Source organism: Drosophila mauritiana, chromosome 3L (genome assembly GCF_004382145.1).
Source record: "Drosophila mauritiana strain mau12 chromosome 3L, ASM438214v1, whole genome shotgun sequence".
Classification (NCBI taxonomy): Eukaryota; Metazoa; Arthropoda; class Insecta; order Diptera; family Drosophilidae; genus Drosophila; species Drosophila mauritiana.
In genome coordinates, this window is record NC_046669.1 from 19,413,186 (window position 1) to 19,434,263 (window position 21,078).

The 21,078-nt window shown below is 43.6% G+C and overlaps 4 protein-coding genes across 7 annotated transcripts in view; 2 read left to right on the top strand and 2 right to left on the bottom strand.

Moving 5' to 3' along the window:
• The window catches only part of LOC117140687 (adenylate cyclase type 2), a 37,765-nt gene extending 24,925 nt beyond the window's left edge, over positions 1-12,840 (top strand). For 2 of the 4 annotated variants that reach the window (XM_033303742.1, XM_033303743.1), the window contains exons 4-21: positions 126-323; positions 390-512; positions 1,305-1,499; positions 1,829-2,056; positions 2,304-2,431; positions 4,634-4,792; positions 6,408-7,165; positions 7,416-7,514; positions 8,305-8,423; positions 8,781-9,007; positions 9,076-9,283; positions 9,665-9,978; positions 10,045-10,207; positions 10,266-10,478; positions 10,700-10,804; positions 10,928-10,942; positions 11,399-11,641; positions 12,150-12,840. In XM_033303742.1, the coding sequence (XP_033159633.1) occupies positions 126-323; positions 390-512; positions 1,305-1,499; positions 1,829-2,056; positions 2,304-2,431; positions 4,634-4,792; positions 6,408-7,165; positions 7,416-7,514; positions 8,305-8,423; positions 8,781-9,007; positions 9,076-9,283; positions 9,665-9,978; positions 10,045-10,207; positions 10,266-10,478; positions 10,700-10,804; positions 10,928-10,942; positions 11,399-11,641; positions 12,150-12,281 (3,627 nt within the window). In that variant the 3' untranslated portion in view covers positions 12,282-12,840. Of the gene's footprint in view, positions 1-125; positions 324-389; positions 513-1,304; positions 1,500-1,828; positions 2,057-2,303; positions 2,432-4,633; positions 4,793-6,407; positions 7,166-7,415; positions 7,515-8,304; positions 8,424-8,780; positions 9,012-9,075; positions 9,284-9,664; positions 9,979-10,044; positions 10,208-10,265; positions 10,479-10,699; positions 10,805-10,927; positions 10,943-11,398; positions 11,642-12,149 lie in introns of those variants that run through there. The other 2 variants (XM_033303744.1, XM_033303746.1) reach the window with 2 other exon arrangements.
• A 1,289-nt stretch (positions 12,841-14,129) lies between these two features.
• Positions 14,130-15,123, bottom strand: LOC117141451 (uncharacterized protein C16orf52 homolog A). The gene is made up of 2 exons (XM_033304904.1): positions 14,949-15,123; positions 14,130-14,891 (listed from the first exon to the last, which is right to left on the bottom strand). Exons 1-2 carry the CDS (start codon positions 15,052-15,054, stop codon positions 14,491-14,493), a joined length of 507 nt encoding a protein of 168 aa, XP_033160795.1. The 5' UTR covers positions 15,055-15,123; the 3' UTR covers positions 14,130-14,490.
• A 1,621-nt stretch (positions 15,124-16,744) lies between these two features.
• LOC117140231 (putative mediator of RNA polymerase II transcription subunit 12) lies at positions 16,745-19,326 on the top strand. The gene is made up of 3 exons (XM_033303030.1): positions 16,745-16,835; positions 16,897-17,106; positions 17,170-19,326. Exons 1-3 carry the CDS (start codon positions 16,756-16,758, stop codon positions 19,274-19,276), a joined length of 2,397 nt encoding a protein of 798 aa, XP_033158921.1. The 5' UTR covers positions 16,745-16,755; the 3' UTR covers positions 19,277-19,326.
• A 188-nt stretch (positions 19,327-19,514) lies between these two features.
• LOC117140227 (uncharacterized protein C6orf132) lies at positions 19,515-20,961 on the bottom strand. Its single transcript, XM_033303026.1, has 2 exons — positions 20,648-20,961; positions 19,515-20,588 (listed from the first exon to the last, which is right to left on the bottom strand). The coding sequence occupies exons 1-2, from the start codon at positions 20,866-20,868 to the stop codon at positions 19,589-19,591; spliced, it is 1,221 nt and encodes a 406-aa protein (XP_033158917.1). The 5' UTR covers positions 20,869-20,961; the 3' UTR covers positions 19,515-19,588.
• Positions 20,962-21,078: the final 117 nt, after the last annotated feature.

Sequence of the window (21,078 nt, forward strand, 5' to 3'; positions counted from 1 at the left end):
GATATGTTTTATTTTTGTCAAATATAAAGTTTTCTTAGTTTTAGAAATATTTAAGAAATATTGCTTTGCTAGCAAACACTTCCAACTAATTATATTTCTCTCTGTTTTGTTTGTGGCTTTCCCAGCACCTGGTGCAGACCATGCTCTTAGTCCTGGCTGCCCTAATCTCGGGCTCCATTCTCACGGCCCTGCAGTTCCCGGCGGTGCTGAGCTCCCCGGCCGCCGCCTTGGCCTTCGCCATCGTCACCACCTTCTCGCTGGGCACGATTGCGGCCATCACCGGGGACGAACTGGCTCCCCTGCCCATGTACGCCCTCTTCCTGGTAAGTCCAAGTCCGGTGCAATGCCACTCCTCGGGGGGATTATGCTACTTATGGCTCTCTCCGCAGTGCATCCACTCCATGCTGCCCATTTCGTGGCCCGTCTCCGTGGTCCTGGCTCTATTCATGACCGCCATTCACATCGTTTACCGCATCGGCACAAGTCCCGACTACGCGCCCAATTTGCCAATGGTAAGTCCACCGCCATTTATTTGCATATCCCATAGATCCCCATGAATGTTGGCCAAAGACCAGCAATAGGATTAGTTTTCATGTGATGGGAGATTACCATTATGACCATGGAAGATGCGAAGTGGGGATTATTCCGCGAATCGACGGGGACAATTGATTGGAGGGCCATGTGGGTTGTGCTTCCAACATTTGGTTTCAATAGCTATTATTTTATAAAAGACAAATCATTATAAATAAATATATAAGACAGTTACAGAATATTTTTCGTTTGTTCTGTTAACATTGCTATTACGTTCATCCTTTCTGGTTTGTTATTTTACGAAGATAAATAGCCAAAGGTAGATTTAAGTTACATGCCACTGAGGAATATATCTCATTTCCTCATAATAAGAACATAGTATATATATAAAAATATTAACTGAGCTCCCATTAATCCAGTGGAAAAACAACAGCCAAACGGAATTTCTCTGCGTAATGCAATTTTTTCACTTTTTCCCTTTTGCTACAACTATTTAATTTAATTGCACCAGCTGGGTGAGAAATAATTTGTTCCCCAGCTCGTTGCAATTCCCCCTACTCCACAACTTCCCCAATGGGTTCCCACTAGTTCCTGCCAATCCGGAATCCCCTGCTCCGTGATTTGTTAATTAGGTTGCATCGCGTTTTTTGCCGCGATGCAGTGACACAAGGATAATTGCCATATCGGGTTAGACACTCATTATTTATGGAACGTGCTCACCCGCTCTTGTATTTGTACTATACATACATACACATATATCCCGCCGCTCTTAGCTCTTCGGGGAGATTGTGATGCTGGCCAGCGCCTCCGTTTCCGGTCTCTACTACCGCATCATGTCGGACGCAGCCCACAACCGGACCGTGGACGGAACCAGGACGGGAATCGAGCAGCGCGTGAAGCTCGAGTGCGAGCGGGAGCAGCAGGAGCAGCTGCTCCTCAGCGTCATTCCCGCCTACATCGCCGCCGAGGTGGGTATATTAATTAACAAAAATTTAATAAATATTAACAATTAAGCGAGTTGTGTTTAATCACCTCAAAAATTGATATGAACTAGTCTACAATCTTTACTAATTACAGCTAAGAAAATACATCAATAATCACTGTTTTCTTACTTAAATATATTTGATAAAAATATTTGCTTGCCAAATTTAAGAGTAAACATTAATATTTCAAATTATAATTAGTTTTAACGGAATTTAATTATGTTTTATTATGTGCCATCTGTATTTTCGTGTCACTGGGGCGTATACGTAATATAAAAGTAATCGTAATACTGTTGCTTGTTCGTCCTTCGCAGGTGAAGCGCAGCATCATGCTGAAAATGGCGGATGCCTGTCAGAGAGCCGGAGGACAGGCGTCCACCTCGGCCACCCGGTTCCATGAGCTCCACGTCCAGCGGCACACGAATGTCACCATTTTGTTCGCGGATATTGTCAACTTCACGCCCCTTTCAAGTTCCCTGACGGCCAGCGATTTGGTGAAGACCCTGAACGATCTGTTTGGAAGATTCGATCAAATAGCTCAGGTAAGCTGAATGGTGTAATGGAGCTACAGGTCATAATATTGAGCTGAAAAAGGATCCAGTTTCCTATGTATATGCACTATGTATGCACCCAATTTAGACATTCTCCATATTAAATTACTCAATAATTTCAATATATTATATTCGATTTTTTACACTTGTATTAAACTCTTTTACATGAACATAAAACAGTGCGACATGTGTAACCACTCCACATGGTAAATAGTAATTAATTGCTCCATTCCCGCAGGAGAACCAATGCCTTCGCATCAAGATCCTGGGGGATTGTTATTACTGTGTGTCCGGCCTGCCCATTTCCCGGCCCCAACATGCAACCAACTGTGTCAACATGGGCCTGCAGATGATCGATGCCATCAGGTGAGTGGGTTTTCGCGTGGCCATCGCTTTTGGCTCTTTTGCATCGGTTTCAGACGGTTTGGCTTGGCTTGGTTCGGTTTGGGTTTGGGTTTGGGTTTGGGTGGTGGGCAGTGACTGTTGGTAATGCAAACATTTGCATTGGACCCGTCATCGGGTGTACGACTTGTTTGTCTTTCGCTCCTGGCCGTCCTTTGAGTTTCAGTCGGAGCTGCTTTGGCCAAGGCCATTTGACACCGTGACTGTTGGCTTTGCGGCTAGCTAAATCTTTGTTAACTGGGCCAGCAATCGTCCTTTGTTTGCTTAGTTTTGCACTTTGGTTGCAAAACTTGGCAAAGAGTGATTAAAGCTTAAGTTAATAGGAGATGTAATCAATTAAAAGTTTATACTATAGGAGATTTATTTAAAAAATTTAGGAAGCTAAGTAATGCTTTAATACTTATGCTGTGTTAAATGTTCTTTTATATTTAAATATACTAAATATTGTGTTACATATTTTTGCTTAATATTTTGAGCGTAATCAGTTATTCCCAATGAAATTAAAAAAAATTAAATATTTTAAATTTAATTCCCATTAAAAGCGTGACAATGCATTGTATATGTTAATTGCATCTGCTTCTGATATTCAGGCTTTAATTGCCGCCAGAAACGTAGATATTCCAGTTGGAGTCACATTCCGAATTCCTCGTTTTATAGATGACCATTAAGAACGTATTATGCAATAAAGGCACACGAACGAGATGAGCCCAAAAAAAGAAGCGAATTCCAAAGAGAAACATCATAAAATACAATAAACAATATCGACACAAAGGCCATTTTATTACACACGAGAATTTATGCACAAGTGGCCTCAGGACGAAAAGGATCCACTCATTTTGGCTTTTGCCATTTTTATTGCTCTCTGTGCTTATTTCTCATTTCTATTGTTTATTTTTCTCCGCTGGCCCTCCCTTATTCCATTGCCTTTCGGTTCCGGATCCGTGGCCCTTTAATCTTTGCTCTTAAGTTGGCTTTGTTCCTCCCGCAAACTTGGTCAAAAAGCAGCTCCTACTGTTGACTTTCGTGGTGCTTAACAAGCCGCCAGGGAAAATGCCAAAAGTTTTTGAGCCGAAAAGGCAACATTCATTAAATTATGAATTGCATCTTCGTTTGGTCGCAAAGCCAGCACAATATGAAACTTTAATATCGCCCCCGTCGACTTGCCCCGAAATGTATGCTACGAATTTCGTCGCAAAGTCATTTGTGTTTTTATCTTTTCGCTCGGAAAATATTTACACAAATTATGCAGCTCAATCAAAATTTGTTAAACTTTCTGTTTCCCGAAAACTTTGGCACTTCGAAATTCACAGAGATCCCAAATCCGGATCGAAAATCAGTTTCCTTGTTTGTCCTGTTTTGCGGCCATATCCATATCCTGCTCGCCAAATGGCCAGGAAGGGCACAAGCAAATAAAAGCCTGAAGGACTCCCAAGTGATTTGATCTTCGATGCGGCTCATTTGACCCGACGGCAGGCCAAGGAAAACGCTGGTTAAAGTTAATAAGTCAAGAACTTGTTGTCGGCCGACACTCGGTTTCTAGCCACTTTCTGTGGGACTAGACTTCCTGCAAGGAAGCACCTTCGGTGCAATGAATACACTTAAAATAATTATTTCAACTATCAGTTGGCATTTTATAGGTCGATGTTCTTGATCTTCAGATATCCGTTACTATATCTTTACTACAATCTTTTTAAATATCTCTAGAAATTAGCAAGACAGACAGATAGAACAGAATCTGCCCGCTTAATCTCGAGCCCTTTCTAGCCCTTGCAGCTCCCAAGATATTTGAGTTTATACGGACAAGCATACGGACAGACGAACATGTTAAGATCGATCGTCACTATATATGCGTGGAATGCTGCCCTCTACCTGTAATTCATTATAGAATATATATATTTTTTGGGCTACACGTATTTCTCAGTGTACCTATAAGTATAGCTTTGCCGCTATCCTCCGTCCGATTCCCCATATCATACTCGTCCATCAGGCTGGAGTGGAGTCGACGTGGTCCGCTTGTGTTTTATGGGCCATAAAATTGTTAATACGACGGCGGCAACTAGCCCGTAGATGTGTGCGCATATCCTTATATCCTTATGTCCTTTGTGCTGCCTGCATTGTTTGTTTGCCCTCGCTCCTCATTTCATTCCCACTCGCTTATTCCGGCAGACACGTGCGTGAGGCGACCGGCATAAATGTCGACATGCGAATTGGCATCCACACTGGCAACGTACTCTGCGGCGTCCTTGGCCTACGCAAGTGGCAATTTGATGTTTGGAGCGACGACGTTACATTGGCCAACCACATGGAGAGCGGCGGTGTAGCTGGGTAAGTGTGTGTGCATACACTGGAGAAAATGTTTGCAAGCGTATATAATAAAATAATATAATATAATATATTTAAGTTTTTATTATATCTTAGTCTTTTATCACCAATTTGAAATGCTTTATTATTTATATTTAAATAATCTTTGGATTTTATTTATCTTAAAAACCTATATATCTAAGTATTGAATAGCTATAATATTCCCCTATCAAGCAGATTAAATAAAATACTGATTGAAAGGAACCAAATAGTTAAGCTTCTCACATAATTAATATATAATTGGAATTTCTAACTTAGACTTTTTGAGCAGTGTGTGCGAACGTTTCTTTCATTCCGCCAAGGTGCTTGTACGAATGACAAAGCTGATGAGCGAGGCGAACAAAAATAAATAAACAAAACGCGGAGCCAGCGGGTGTTGAAAGTGGGCTGGAAAAGTGGGCGGGAGGCGCCTCTAATGGCGGTGGCATTGCAAAGCGAGTCAAGTACTCGTAATGGCAATCTAAATTAGCCTCGACGTGGTCCCAATTAAACGGGTTTCAGTTCAAGTCTGCACAATATTCAAGGTGCTGCCACTCGAAAAAGAACCAAAAAGTTAGCAAGGAATTTTGTATTAATGAACACCTACATATGTTCAATTTTAATTAAATGTTTGTGCCGCACATGAAGTTGAAGAATTTCAAATGACTTTCATTGTTCAGCACAAATTTCAGTACATTTTCGCATTAATGCGGTGGTAATTGGTTTTTATAATTTCTTTGTGAAAAAGAAATGCATGACGTCGCATTCAAATATTTTTAATACAAAAATTTCACCGTCCATTTAAATCCAATTTAACAGCCATGAGCATTTCAAGCATTTGCGTGTAATTAAATTTAAAATATATATTCCAGCTCTGCTTAATTCTTTTGCCAGGAAATTCCGTATGTTTGCTTGGCAAATACCAAAGTCTAAAGCTCTTAGCCCGCTTTCACCAGCTTACTTTCATACTTTCACAAACAAACAAGTTTCTTTTGGTTTATTCATTTCGCGTAGCTAAGCCGCACACTCGAGTCCTTCGGCTGAATGCTAGCTGAAAAAGCTGAAATGTTTTCTTTTATCTTACCTGCGGTCACACACGCAGACTTCAATTATTTGGAATTGAATTGAATTGAAATGCTACAGTCAATGAGCCGGAAAACACTCAGACGCCTCAATTCCTTCTTCATGCACGAATTGCTCTTCCTCAGCAAAAATATAAACAAATTTGCGTAGCATCCTAGGATAAATGTCAGTAGGCAGAGCCAGGATAAATTATTTTGCCTAAAACTGTATATGTGTGTACACTGGTAAAATATATACAAATATATAAATATAAATATATAAATATATAAAGAAATATATACAAATTAGATAGCAAATTCAAGTTTGAAATAATGTTTCTAATATATGCATACTATTCTAAAATATTTAAAATATTAAGGTTTTCCTAATAGAATATATAAAACAATGAAAAGATACAAAGATACATACAAGTAGATACAAATATAAACAATGAAAAGATACAAAGATACATACAAGTAGATTGCTCATACGCCCTGTAAGCCCTACATAATTTTTCATGTGTACGTTTATCCTGCAGGCGCGTCCACATCACGAAGCAAACTTTGGACTTCCTGGGCGACAAGTTCGAGGTGGAGCAGGGCGAGGGTGGCAATCGAGATGCGTATTTGGCGGATCACAAGGTGGAATCGTATCTCATAGTGCCACCGAAACCAGCATACACCTACAGCGTTCCCCGGGTGGTGGAGTGCATTGAGCAGAACGATCCCAGTCCCACCAACGAGGAGACCAAGGAGATCAAGGAGGCGGATCACTCCCATGAAGCCACCGATGTCGCCGATGGCCTGCTCCCGGTAACTGTGGCTCCACCGCCTGCAATCGTGGACGAGAAGATGTCACCCACCTCGACCAATAGCCAGGAGGCACCTTTGCATGCCCCACTCGCCTCAGCCGCCTCCATGTCCATTAAGGAGCTGTCCGAGGAGGAGGACGAGGCTGATGAGGCCACTGCCGTCACCGAGCCGCTGATGCACAGGGATCAGGATGGCAAGAATGGCAAGGAGCCAAAGGCAAATGGTGGCCATCGCGGCAGTGGTGATTCCGCCGCCTCCGAGTCAGCGGCCAAGTCCGCTGCCCTTTCCCTGCCCGCCGATGATCTGCTCAGTATGAGTGGGTCAGAGAGCGGCATCTCCAACAGCGGAGCCCAGGCGCAATCCTCGAATCCGGCGAGTGTCACACCCACCGCAGCCGCTCCAGCCGGAGGAGTTTCATCCGCCTCCAACAGCTTGACGGTGGCCGAAGCACCGGAGAGATCTCGCCGGAAGTTGTCCGTTCAAGGTGAGCAACCCTTCAATTTATAATAACTTTTCATGGCTTATGGAAATGAGATGTGAGTATAATAACACTTAATTCATTTAATTTGTTGCTTGTGCTACCCTCTAATTGCCTTTATTTTTAAATGCATCCATCCATCCATCCATCCATCCTGCCATCAATCAAAGGCCGTAATGGGCATTAACACTTCAGTTCTGCTGGCGATAGCTCTTATTTATGTGTCCGCTTTCCCACCTCCGTTTCGCCCAACCAGGTCTGATGTCCTTCGCCGACAGACGCCGCTCCTCCGGAGCCTTCATCGAAGGGCGAAAGCTGTCCATCCACAGCGGAGAAAGTTTCCGCAGTCATGCGGGTAAGTAGCCCACCACCCGCCACCCACTTCGCCACCCAGTTCGCTGGCCATATAAAACGCAACAGTTGAAAATCACTTTCACAAATGAGCTCAGGTTATGCATAATTTTATCGCTGGCAGGGCAACTTTTGCATCGTAAATTTATCGCAGACTGCATTTGTTTGCGGATTGGCCTTTGTGAAAACTTTATCCATGATGGCCATGGAACATGGAGAATGGACCATGGACCATGGACCGCGAAGCGTGGAGCAGGGCAATTAAGCTTCTTTGACGGAGCAGCTGGGCTGATTTTTCTCCCTTTTGGTGGTATATAGTACTTGCTGCACGTGAGGCACCATGGAGAACCATGGAGGCAGCACGAAGAGGTCCTGTGCCGGTTTATGAGTTTTAATTTGCCAAGGACATCGAGTGCGGCATGTGGCAAAGTCACTTTGATGGCATTTTTAATGCGAATGGGTGACTTTTAATGGGCTTGTCTGGCTGGCCACCCAATCCCCAAAGCGACTAGCTGAACGGCAAAAACTGTGCTGCTTTTGAGGTGTAATAATGCCAGCGATTTGGGGGAGATTTTTCATTATTAATGGGATCATGGTGGACCGAAATGTTGTCGTAAACTAGTGGAAGCATTTGGTGAGCTCACTAAAAACTATCACAATGTCACTTAATTTTACACAATGTAATACTTTTTGAAGCTATTTGGCAAGTGGTTGCGTCTCTTTATGTTGGTTGGAATATATTTTGATTACTTCATATAGAAACAAAACTTTAATTTAACGTTGAATATTTTCAGGTCATGTCACACGCAATCGTCCCTCGTCGAAGATGACCAAATATGTGGAGTGCTGGGGGGCAGATCGACCCTTTGCCAATATTGCCGAATCCAAGCTGGTGAAGAACATCGGACTGGCGGTAAGTTGAGGCCAAAATCCAATAAAATGGCCTCTGGATGGGTGGAGTATGGGAAATCAAATTCAAATGGCCAGGAAATATCAGCAAATTGGATGGGCCAAAGCTGATTGCATGGTTTATAAACTGAAAACAGTGGATACATGCTTAAATAGCATTACTTAATATAGTTCAATCGAAATCAATTCATAAGCATTGAAAGGTTAAGTAATTATAACCCTTTTAAAATATTTGTTTCTATTTTATATTCAATATAAACTTAAACGAAATACTTTATAGGCAATCTTTACTGTACCCTAATGTAAGCCAACTCTATTATGATGTGTGTCCCTCTCGTTTTTGCCCCTTTTCCGTACGCAGAGCATCGCCATGATTGAATCAAATTTACTGCCACCGGAGCGTAAATGTTTCAATTTTAATTTCTTCGGGCCGCCCACGGAGCTGAAGCCGTTCACCATGTGGTACCGCAATACGCCCCGGGAGGCCATGTACCGCGCCCAGCCGGATACGCACTTCCGGTTCGACCTGATATGCGCCTTCGTCCTCTTCCTCTCGCTGGCCGTCGTCCAGTTGATTGTAATCGAATTGTAGGTGAGATCAACTCGCATTAACGACCCCCTCGACTCATCCTCGCTCTGTGTTCCTCCACCGGCAGGAACCTGGCACTCCTTGGATCCCTTCTGGCCAGCTTCGTATCGCTGGCCCTCTTCCTCTACCTGAGCAACATGTCCGTGCCGGACGTGCACGCCTCCACCACGGAGCGAAATGGTCCCGGCCAGGTGGTGGCCAGCAGTCGCTACTTGCGGCTGGCCATGTTCGTCGTGGTCAACATCCTCATTTCGTCCTGCGCGGTGTTCAGTGTGGTAAGTCTTGGCCAAAAGTCCCTTAAGTAGAAGTGGCATTTTATTATACCCATAATAATAATAAAGTTTCGGTAAAAAGTTTTTGAAACGTAGACAGAAGCGTTCCCGACCCTATAATGTATATATATACATATAATATCAGGATCTTTTCTCCGTCGGCATGTTCAGTTTCTATCGGACGGGCGCACTGGTTAAATAAAGGGTATCTGATAACCTATAATTATACCATCAATCAAAATAAAAATGTTTAGCAACAAGCTTAAGTTTCAAACATGTTTCATTCTCACTGTTAGTAGTATAAATAATATTAAAATCAAAACATAATATATTATATATATTATATTAATTTATCACCACCACCTTATATAATTCTTATTCTAGATAAACTACACTGTGCCTGACGGGGTAAACAAGGAGCCATCATCCAATCAGACCATCCTGGAGAGCAATTTTTCGAGTGAGTTCGTAAACTCCACCCTGGAGGATGTGCAGCTGTGGGAGATCGACCATGCCATACCCATTGCGCCCGTATTTCTGTATTGCTGTGCCATTAGTTTGGCTGCGATTTCCGCCTTCCTGCGATCTGGATTTATTCTCAAGCTGATTGCCATGCTGGTGGCTGTGATCGCACAGATGACAGTCCTTGGGTACAGTGATCTCTTTGAGGTGTACAACGATGCCAACATCATATACGGGTTAGGAAAAATACTTATAACAGAAGGATTCTTACTAACTTTGAACTCTACTTTCTGTTTTTGCAGCTTGCCACTTGAGATCAAGGGCTTCCTTTTGCTCCTGGTGATCATCTTGGTGCTACACACTCTGGATCGCCAGGGTGAATATGTGGCTCGCACAGATTTCCTCTGGAAGGCCAAGTTGAAGGTGGAGCAGGAGGAGGTGGAGACCATGCGTGGCATTAACAAGGTCTAAATGAAACATTTAAAAAATCTAGAAGCGATTGAACTTGGATTCCTATCTTTAGATTCTGCTGGAGAACATCCTGCCGGCCCACGTGGCCACCCATTTCCTGCATCTGGAACGCTCCACGGAGCTCTACCACGAGAGCTACTCCTGCGTGGCCGTCATGTTCGCCTCCATTCCCAACTACAAGGAGTTCTACGATGAGACGGATGTCAACAAACAGGGCCTGGAGTGCCTGCGTCTGTTGAACGAAATCATTTGTGATTTCGATAAGGTAAGCCACTTTACTAATAACTTATTTTTATCTTAAAGTTACATCGAGCATGATTCGAGTATGATTCAATCTTGGCTAGATTTTGAGATCAAAATGATCAAATTGAGATCGTTGAGCACGGTTTTTTCTCTGAGTGTTTCACTTCATGAGTAACAGACATAAAACACCATTTGATAAAATGATCTATGACCTATGATCTTATTAACTATTTTCGTTTCCAGCTTCTCTTGAAACCAAAGTTCAGTGGAATCGAAAAGATTAAGACAATAGCGAGCACATATATGTGTGCCTCGGGTTTGCGACCCGGCAAGGAGGACGGCGCCACGGTAGGTGTAATCTTCGCAAGAACTCGCTCTAGATATAATCTGTGTCTATCTCGTCTACTTCATATCTTTCCAATGCTTTCACTAATCCTGTAAATAACATCCTGACTCGATTATCCAATCCAGTCACGTAGCTTTGCGGTAAGTCTTTAAGGATTTCGTCTTTAAGGTTGTGACATTCACATCTCAAGGAGATGATGAAATGCCCACATTATCAGATCCCATCAGCTGCAAAATTAAATGTATCCAATTCAACCGAAGCAAAAACTCGCCGGAATTCAGTTTAAATTCCAACCTTTTCCCCCAATAAATCCCAATCGACCGAATGTTATTTACTGTTCAAATGCCTTTTAATCGCTTCTAAGCGCTTTAATTAAATTTTTACAACTACCAAACAAAGAGGAAATCAAATCACATTGGCCCAACAAAGGCCAGAGCAGACCAATAAAAAAAGGGTCGCCAAATGAGGGTCGCATGTGGGGCGGGGATTGGGATTGGGATTAGCTGAATCCGGAAGCAGGAGGCGGAGGTTTCTAGGAGGCGGCAAGCAATGAGGACTAAATCGAATTGCTCCTTTTTTTGTTTTTCTCCATCAAGGACGAGAAGCGCACGGAGGAGCACAACGTGGTGATTTTGGTGGAGTTTGCGATTGCTTTGATGTCCATACTGGACTCGATTAATCGCGAGTCCTTCCAACGATTCCGTCTTCGCATCGGACTCAATCACGGTCCGGTGATTGCCGGCGTGATTGGTGCCCAGAAGCCGCAGTACGACATCTGGAGCAACACGGTCAACGTGGCCTCCCGCATGGACTCATGTGGCGTAATGGGACGCCTGCAGGTGAGTGGGTATCCTGGACTCCGAAACTATAGTTCTGTATGATTATATCAGTTTTTTTGTTTCAAACACTTTAAAGTAAACTACATACCTTGAATGAAGTGCAGTTAAGAAACATTTACTATTATATTTAATAAACATATTTACACGTTAACTATACTGTCAATTTGAATATATATATATTGATGCTGCCATTGAGCTAAACAAACTGAACAAACATGGCCAATGATTATAATATTCCCTCATTTTCAAGTGTTAGTTAACACTTCTTGAACGGATTAATAGTTAATAGAGATTTATATGGGACAGAGAAACCCATTGAAGCTAGTCTCATCTTCTGGATGATAACATATCAGTTTACAGGGCAACTTTAACAAAAAACCGAGAAATCAGACCGCTTGTGTTCCATGTCCATTTATGTTTGTTTAAGTTCTGAGTTGCATGCTAATTAGTTCATATTAAGTAGTGCCATCTGATATCTGGTATAACCAACTCCATTTCTCCTCCCCAGACGACGGAAAACACGGCCAAGATTTTGATGACCGCCGGCTACGAGTGCGAGTGCCGAGGCCTGACTTATGTGAAGGGCAAGGGCAATCTAGTCACCTACTTTGTAAAGACACCTTTCGATGGGAAGTTGTAGATCACCGATCGTCACCCAGTTGCTGTTGATACTATTTAATCTATTTAATGGATATTTATGAACATGTACACGTAGCCTAGGCCAAAAGTCACTTAGAAGCATCTTCTTATTTATTCTTTGAGCTTATCATTTAGTTGTAATGGATTGCAATCGCAGGCATTTAAAGTACGTTGCTCAACACGCGCAGTTGAGTGTTGTTAGCAACAATTTGTTTTTAGTTAGTTGGTAGTGTTAAATTGTTATTGACTATTTCGTACGATTTGTTAGCTAATCTTATGCGAAGCCATCACTTAAACAGCGAATATTTATATTTATATGCGATTCGAATTAAATTACGATAGACAATGAAATGCAAATTCAACAGCCCCGCCACAATCCAAAAACATATCTACTATCTAATATCTAGTATCTGCTCGTTTTCGTTCTCAAGATATGTTTCCCTCTCCACTGCGAAGAGCATACACTAAATAAATCAGTTCGTTTAAACTAATCGATTTGATCAAACGACACTAGTTAAATTCTGTAGGGAGAATCAATTAAAGCTCTATATATTTTTTTACTCGGATGTTTTTTACTACTACTAAACTATTCACTACATCATCTTTTGATATATTTATGTACATAACTAAGTAAGAGAAAGCCACCAAAGCGCACTACTCTATAAGATACATCTTGTGTACCTATCGCATCCCAACAAACCAACCACTCGATACAATACCTCCGATGAAAACTCACCTGCTTAGATGCGATACCATCAACCGAACTCTCAAGATTCGAAACTGATTTCGAAGTATCTGCGCTGGAATAAATGAACGAGATGTTTGTTGGCACACCAAACACGCTGCAGTAGATTCATTGAACAATATTTGATATTATCAGACAATTTAATTGATTTTGATTAAATGATAAATAAAGGAAATCAATAAAATATTATTATGTATTCAAAAATGCCGTGTTTTCTCTTCGACGATTAACGCTTATGACAGGATTATAACTTGAAATATATATAATATAAACATTAGCATGGCATGGAAATTACAACTCGACAAGCAGTAATTTTCAGAGGAATCACTTCTTATGATACCATGGTGTTGAATGACTTAAAATCCGATCTTGAGCGCCTATCGTGTTGTAATTGAAGGGTTGGGGGAGTTTGTTTATATGGTCGTCTGCTGTGAAGGAATTTGTAAAGTGCTTCGGCGGCTCGGATTGCAAACAAATCTTGTAAGCAAAGCGTAGACAGTCTTCTGTGCTGGGTCAGCAGTGTTTCGTCTCTGGCAGCCCTCGTTAGAATTGGATCGAAGGAGCTGGCTCAGCATTCTCGGGATCGCGAGTAGCCCCATGGCCATGGCTACACTCGTATGTATACACACGACGCATGCGCAGACCTCGGGACTCCGCCGAGATCCCTACTCCAATGTGGCTTCATTGCTTCAGTTGCTGTCGCGACCTTCCAAGTGGCGGAGCTCCTCGCGAGAATATTCGTATCTATATTGTTTTTTGAAGTTTCAATACTAAATGTGTTCAATGTTAAATAAGTTGTGCTAATGAAAAGCCTGGAAAGTTATAATCGTATTCTTAATTAATCGCGAATTAAACGCAAGTTCATTTACGCATGGATTTTTAAACCGTCTAAACAATAAAACATAAAAACCATTGACATAGGTCGTGAAATTGTTGTGCAAGTCCATGTGTTTTTCGTGAGCAGATGCACATTAACGAAGGAATCAGCACACAATTCAACAATTTGTGAAAAACACTTTTATTTTGAAAGATTGTGAGTGGAATTTGAGCTTAAGACTTGAAGATTGGCACACCGGATGTGCCTTAAGCACACAAAAATACACGTTTTTCTCAGTTTAAATACAAAATGTGTATTCGTATAACAAAATTGTACTAACTAAATGGTCTTAGGGCTACGCTTATTCCTTAGATATGATCAAGTCTGGCTTACTAAACATTTATCAACTAAGGATTAGGATAAAATTAGGTTTTAAAGTAAATAATTTTTAAAATGTGCCAAGTGCATGGGAGATTCGTGTAGCTCATATTCGAGTTTCCAGCTTATTTAACCTAATTTGAATATGTTAACTATAAGTGCACCCTACCAATTGAGAGCTAAAACAATTAGGGAAAAACAAAAGGTGTAACAAATCACAGAGCAAACTGCAAATGAAATGAGGAATCTAGCGATGCCGTGGTCACGTCTCTAGAAGTGCGGCAGGCAGACCTTGCCGGCAAAGAGCTCGGACACGACGGTGATCCACAGGGCCAGGACGAACATGATGTAGGAGATGCCAATCTTGAATGTGTTGGGCAGCTGGTAGGCCTGACCGCCGATCTCCTCTACGTGAAATCCCAGCGGGAAGACAACGGCCGCCATGCAGAAGAGCACCATGGCCGTGAATCCCACCCAGCGCGCGTACGGAATCACATTCCGGTTGCAGGAGGACGACGCCAGCAGAATGACGGTGGTGGTCACGCAGATGCAGCCCACAAAGATGCAGATCAGTGCAATTAGCCACTCCGGCTGCAGCTCGGGCGTATAGCACACCTGCGGTCGGTTATATAGCGTCATGCAGGTCCACATCAGTCCCAATCGGATGTCACCTACAAATATCCAGAGATTTGAGATTCATCTGGCACTTCCTTGTTTGCCATGTTTACCTGTTCCGGACTCCGTGATGATCCAATCCGGCAGCGCCAGACTCACAATCGCAAAGACATCGGCTGCCATGAAAAGCGTGGCACTAATTGTCGTTAGTTTATCCATTCTGATGCAAAATTTAGATATATTTTTATCCGCTTATTTATGTTTTCTTTTCTACTGCCCGCAATGCACTAAAAAATGCCAAACGGCGATAGCTCCGTATATACTAATCGAATGAACTAGTAATTGGAACTAGCAGTAAAACTAGTTCACAGCTAGGCGCGTACATTTGAATTAGAAATTCAAAACATTTTCTTGATTTGATGCTGCAATTATTCTACCTTCTACCTTCTACCTGTTCAATAAAATTGCAAGTAAAGTGAAATGTTCAGATGCTCATCAATAATACTTAATGACTCATATTTCCTATTGACTTTGCTAATTATATGAGTAAAATTGCTATAAAAGCAATTAAATACTAAAATATATTTAAATACAATTTTAAAAATTCTGTTATCCTTATTACATTTTTAAGTGTTGGCTAATAAAAATGAGGGCTTTAAAAAGTATTGAAAAAGTATTATGCAATTCATCCAATTTAGACAGCAAAAAAACTCCACAAATTTTAATTTGGTAAAAGATCAAATAAACCGTGAGAAATATTGAACAGGAAGAATAAGTTCCCCAAAATAATCGTAAGTATTCACAAAACTAATACAAAGCCCTGGAAAAAAGTGCATAGAACATTATTAGCCAAGAATTTATCCGTTCGCCATGCACTGGAATTAGAAACTGGCTGACTCGTGTGGAAAAATAGAGTTAACATTCCAATTATAAGTGAGGGAATTGAATGTGGCCACGTCACATCCACCTGGCCGCCGCTGACGTGTCCTTAGTGTACTCAGTTCGTCCAGGTTGACCCAGGTTATGCCGGCCAGCGCCACAAACGGGGTGGGTTCCGTTCAGCTGGACAGGTGGATGGGTTGATAGGTGGCCAGTGGCCATATCTGCCCAGTGAAATCTATTGGGCAAGCCGGCGGTGTATGCCCCATAATTGCCGCTCGGGAGCTTGTGGGTCTGGCATTTTTTTATCGCCCGCGGGCCATGTAATTGTCGTATTATTATTAGCAAATTTCATTTGCATTCATTCACATTTCGGATGTGCAACGCAACATTCGCACGGTTCGGCTATCCTCCGGCATTGAATTGGATTCGATTGGATTGGATTTCGTCGCGACATCGAGGAGCCCCACGCACGAAACTCGATATCAGCTCGAAATCCTGCGGAGGAGGGTCAGCCACAAATGGAGATTTATTTGTTTGTTGATTAGCTCGGTTCCTGTTTACAAATGGATTTAAATTATGATGGGCTGTGGTATCGGGAAATTTGATTCACTTTCAAACACAAGAAAGTGAAAGAGTAAGCGAGCACGGCAAGAAATTTTCTGGTCCTAGGTTTCATATTAAGTTTTATAAAGCTTAGCCAAATTTAAATTTTATTACAATTTAATAATCATTTTTGTACAATACACAATATTTGTATCTCAATTTTGATATATTTTTTTTGGTTTATTTTAACTGCGCTAAACTTTTTGTTTAATCATTCTGCCCACCCCATGCCAACCTACTAATATTACTCCTCAATTTTCTATTTACAGTGAACAAGTTTTGTCGAAAGTCAATTAAAGCCACCAACTCCGCGCAATCGGAAAGTCCAAAGCAGCCATTCTATACCGCAGGCAAACAATAACTACGCTTTCGTATACAATTTTCAATTACATTAAAGGAAAGGGAAAGGTGCTTGCTGGCAGTTCTCAGCACGACATGGTCGTGTCCGAATCAGAATCCGAGTTGCTGTCCGAGTCCGAGCCTCAACCTATGAGTGAGCGCCAGGCAATCGACGGGTAAGGTTACTAACTAAACTATCATCTACTACTATCACTAATGTACTTAATTTATATACAGAAATCTAGAAAACCTACTCAGTACTCGTGCTGATGAAGAGAAAACTGAAAGCGAAGTTAATAATCCAGAAGATACCAACAAAGAAGAAGTCGATAGTTCGGATACCGCAGAACCCAAGGATCTAAAGCATAAGCACGAAGATTTTAACAGTCCAGCAAAGGACGATACAACCCGACCTCTTGTCCTCGAACAAAGGCACTCGCTATCCATGTAAGCCCCCATGGAATATGGTCTATAAATATTATTTTTTATGGTAATTTTATTGAATTTCAGTGCTGAAACAAAGAAGCGCAGAGAGATTGCTTTCTCCAACGAACTGCTTTTCATACCCAAAGAACTCGCGCGCAGCGAACTTCAGCAGCGCACTAGGACACTGACTAGATACGCCAAGAATCGGGAGTACCATCTCCGAATGCTGAAATATCCGGTGGGTTCGGGTCGTCCTCGCTACGTGGCTAAGAAAATGAAGGAGGCATGTTATCCGAGATCCAAAGAAGCCGACATTGATTCCGAAACCATGGACATTAAGCAGGAAGAAAGCATTGATGAGCCACCCGAAGTGTCCCAAAGTCCAAGGGAGTTACCCCTTAGCATGCCCGACCTGGAAACAGAAACTGGGGAGCAGGGTCAACTATGCGATAATGATGAAATGAACATTAAGCTGTACGACTTTGTGAAGAAGGAAGTCGAGTCTGACTCGGATTCGGAAAAGATAAGCCGCAAAATCCTGCAGAGCCATCGTGAAAGTGTGATAAGAACTAGCAACTCCAAACGCCCGCACTATCCCTACTTTTTCTCTCACAATCCAGATTCGAAAGGGGAGCCGGAAACCGAAGTGGGCTGCTGTAACGTGGAGTGCCTGACGATAGTGAAGGAGGAATTGGACGAGGAGGTGGACGAGGAAATGGAAGAGGAGGTGGTGGTGGAGGAGGAGGAGGAGGAAGTGCCGCATACCCAGGAATTAGTGAGTCCTGAACAGATTGAACCACCACCAGAAGTGGAGCTTGAGTCACCTGAGCAACCACAGGCCATCGGCTTCTTTTACTCTTCCACACAGAACCAGTTAATCCACGAGGCTGCTGAAGTTCCTGTGCAAGACCTGGCTCCCGTAAGATCGGAATCCCCTGAAGATTTCGGACAAACGGCACTGCGTCAGCAGTTAATTCACCACATTGTGCAACCGAGTGTGTGCAACGAGGATGCGTATCACCCATCCATCACTTGCAACAATAACGCCGCCGATCGAATGAATCAAAATCTCGGGCCACATCCGACTATTGAGGCTTCTGCCGCCCACGAGGCATCCTTCCAATGGAATCCCCAAAACGCTGATAACTACACCAATCAAAATCAGCTATTCCACAAGCAGCAGCTGCACATCCAGAATCAACCTGCATACCTGCAACATCAATTCAAGCTGCCGGCCAGTCAGCAGCAACACGAAGCGATTTTCCAGCAACAGCAGCAAGCAGGCAAGGAAAATCTGCAGCAGTTGAGAGGCTTGTATCAGCGGATCAAGAACCGTGAGAGGAATCAACTGCATCACCTGAGCAAGTCCATGAAGAAGGTCTTGGATGAGCGTCTGATCTGCGAGCGACAGCATGCGGAGGAGAAGCGATTGTTCCAGCTCAAAATGGAGCAGTTCAAGAAAGTGGAGGAGAAGCTCAAGCTGGACGGGGAGCAACTGCAGCGCCAACTGAGATCCGATATGAAAACTATCGAGCTGAGGATGGCTGACCAGCAGCGCCAGCTGGAGGAGAAGTCTCTGGCCTGGTCCTGGCACCAGCAGCAGCAACTCCAACAGGGGCAACTCCAACAGCAGCAGCGGCATTTGCAGCGGCAACATTTGCTGATACAACAGCAACCAGAAGCACAACCGCCGCAGCAGCAGCAACAGCACTTTGTGCATCAAGATGCTCCTATGAGCCCGGAGACCTACATGATGCAGCAACAGGCCTTCCTGTACGATCCATCCTACATATACTCGACTGCCTACCAGGAATCAGTGGCGTATCAACAGCGCATCCAAGCCTACCATGAGCAGCAGAACCAAGCACCCGAGTCGCATACCACGGCAGTTGAGCTGCCGCAAAGATTTCTCCTTCCGCCACCTCCATTTTGCCAATCCAGCAGCAGGACCTGCACCGAGGTTAGTCCCTCTGTCCAGAAAGTTAGGCGTTGTCGCACAAGGATTTGCGAGCGTAGATCGGGTCCGTATCATCGCCAAATGAGGACTCCCTTGCCGCCAGCCTCGCTGATCTTGCCCGGCCACCGGAATCCGCAATCCCAACCCCTCGAGCCCAGAAACGACCACTTCGGAATAACCTCGGTCATGTCCAACTACGCGGCTAGCTTTATGAACATGCAGGCTGATCGATAATTACTTTCAATAACAATTCTTTGTTGAACGAATATTACTTGTGATATAAGTCATAGGTGCTTTTTTTTTGTATCATAAAATATTTATAAGTAGGTTTTAAATATTACAAACTAATAAACGAAAAAAAGCACCTTAAAAGTGCCTCTCTCCTCATTTTACAAGAATAAATATTCTCACTATTGAAGGTGTAAGAATGAAATCTTTAAATATTTGTAAATTTCAATTAAGAAATAGGAGCAGATTACACTTTTTATTACACTTTCTTCTTTTACAGTGTAGGAGTGGCTCTTCTTCTGCAGCTCTATCCCTTCCCTAGCGACCATCTCTTGGAGGAGCTCGCACCAGGCCGGGATGCCAGAAGCAGTTGGAGCAGTTGCAGCGCGGACAGTGCCAGCAGTTTCCGCACTTCATGCACACATTTCCGGTCGCATGCTGGGCGGGCGAGGAGTAGGGGGAAGGACCTGGTGCGGATGCGCCACTGTCCCAGAGATCCTTGTTCCGGAGACACGAACGACTGCGCTTCGGGCTGGCCGAACGAGCTCTGGGCAGCCCGGCGGCGGAGGCAGATGTGGCTGGTGGGGTTGGAGACAAGGATGGTGGTTGTGGTGGTGCAGCTGGAGGAGCACAAGGAGCTGCCGGCGGACAATGAGGCTCTCTCTTCGCCGAACTGGCATCTGGCTGATCTAGAAACCTAACCGTGGGCGCATACAGCTGGAAGGCCAGAGGCTGGGGCATCTGCAGCTCACAACAGGACCTCTCCCGTTCCTTGCGCAATTCGGACAGCAGGCGGTTGAAGGACAGGTCGTACTGCACCAATTGCTGCAGCGGCAGCTGCGAGTCCTGTGCGGGATTCGCCAGCAGCTGCTGATGCGGCAAGTGCTGCGGTTGGGCCATCGGCACCAGATTCCACGATGGCGGCACTGGAATCAGGCTGCACAAGTAAACGGGCTGATTTACGCCACCATGGGAACTGGGTGGTGCCAGGCAAAAGATCTGCGGCATCGCTGGGGCTCCTTGAGCCAACGATGATTCCTGTTGATAGCATCTTGATGGCTTTGGCTGCGAATCGCATCCAGCGCAGGGTCCTCCGGCTGAAGAACTCTGGCCATGAAAGCTGCAAGGAGAGGCCTGGATGGGATTGGGCATCGCAGTTGGATATGGATTGGCACTAGGACTGGCACTTGGAGCGGCTGTACCTGGCTGGCCAAACCTATCCAAGCCACCACTGAACTGGGTACAGCTCGAGCAGATCATGTGATTCTTGTACTCATCCAAATTGAAAGAATTCGGCAGTGGCACATTGCAGTCAATGCTGGAGAGCAAGGGATTAGGAATCAAATTACTTTCCAAGGAAATTCATAAATAAATTACCTTAAACCCTCTGGACACTCGGTGACCAGGCACATGCCCAGTCGCGGTGGCTCCACCTCGGACTTGGAGGACACATCGTTGGTCGACAGTGGAGCATAGGACATGGTGAACTGGTGCTGCGAGTTTCCCTGCGACTGTAGGCCACCGCCGCTTCCATTGGCGATCAGCTTGCCCGACGAGGTTGCATTGCATCCGTGCTCACAGCTCTCCGTGCAGAACATCTTCAACTCTTCACCACCCGGCGAGGCCAACTCCCGGATATGACAATTTTGTGTACATGTTACAGCACAAAAGGTGTAGAAATGTTTGACATCATAAAGCTGAGACATACTGATTGATACCAAACTTGCTGCTCTACTATATGGTATAAGATTAGAATTATATTAAGAAATAAATATTGTTTCCAGTTCTTAGATGATTTTCTCTTGTTA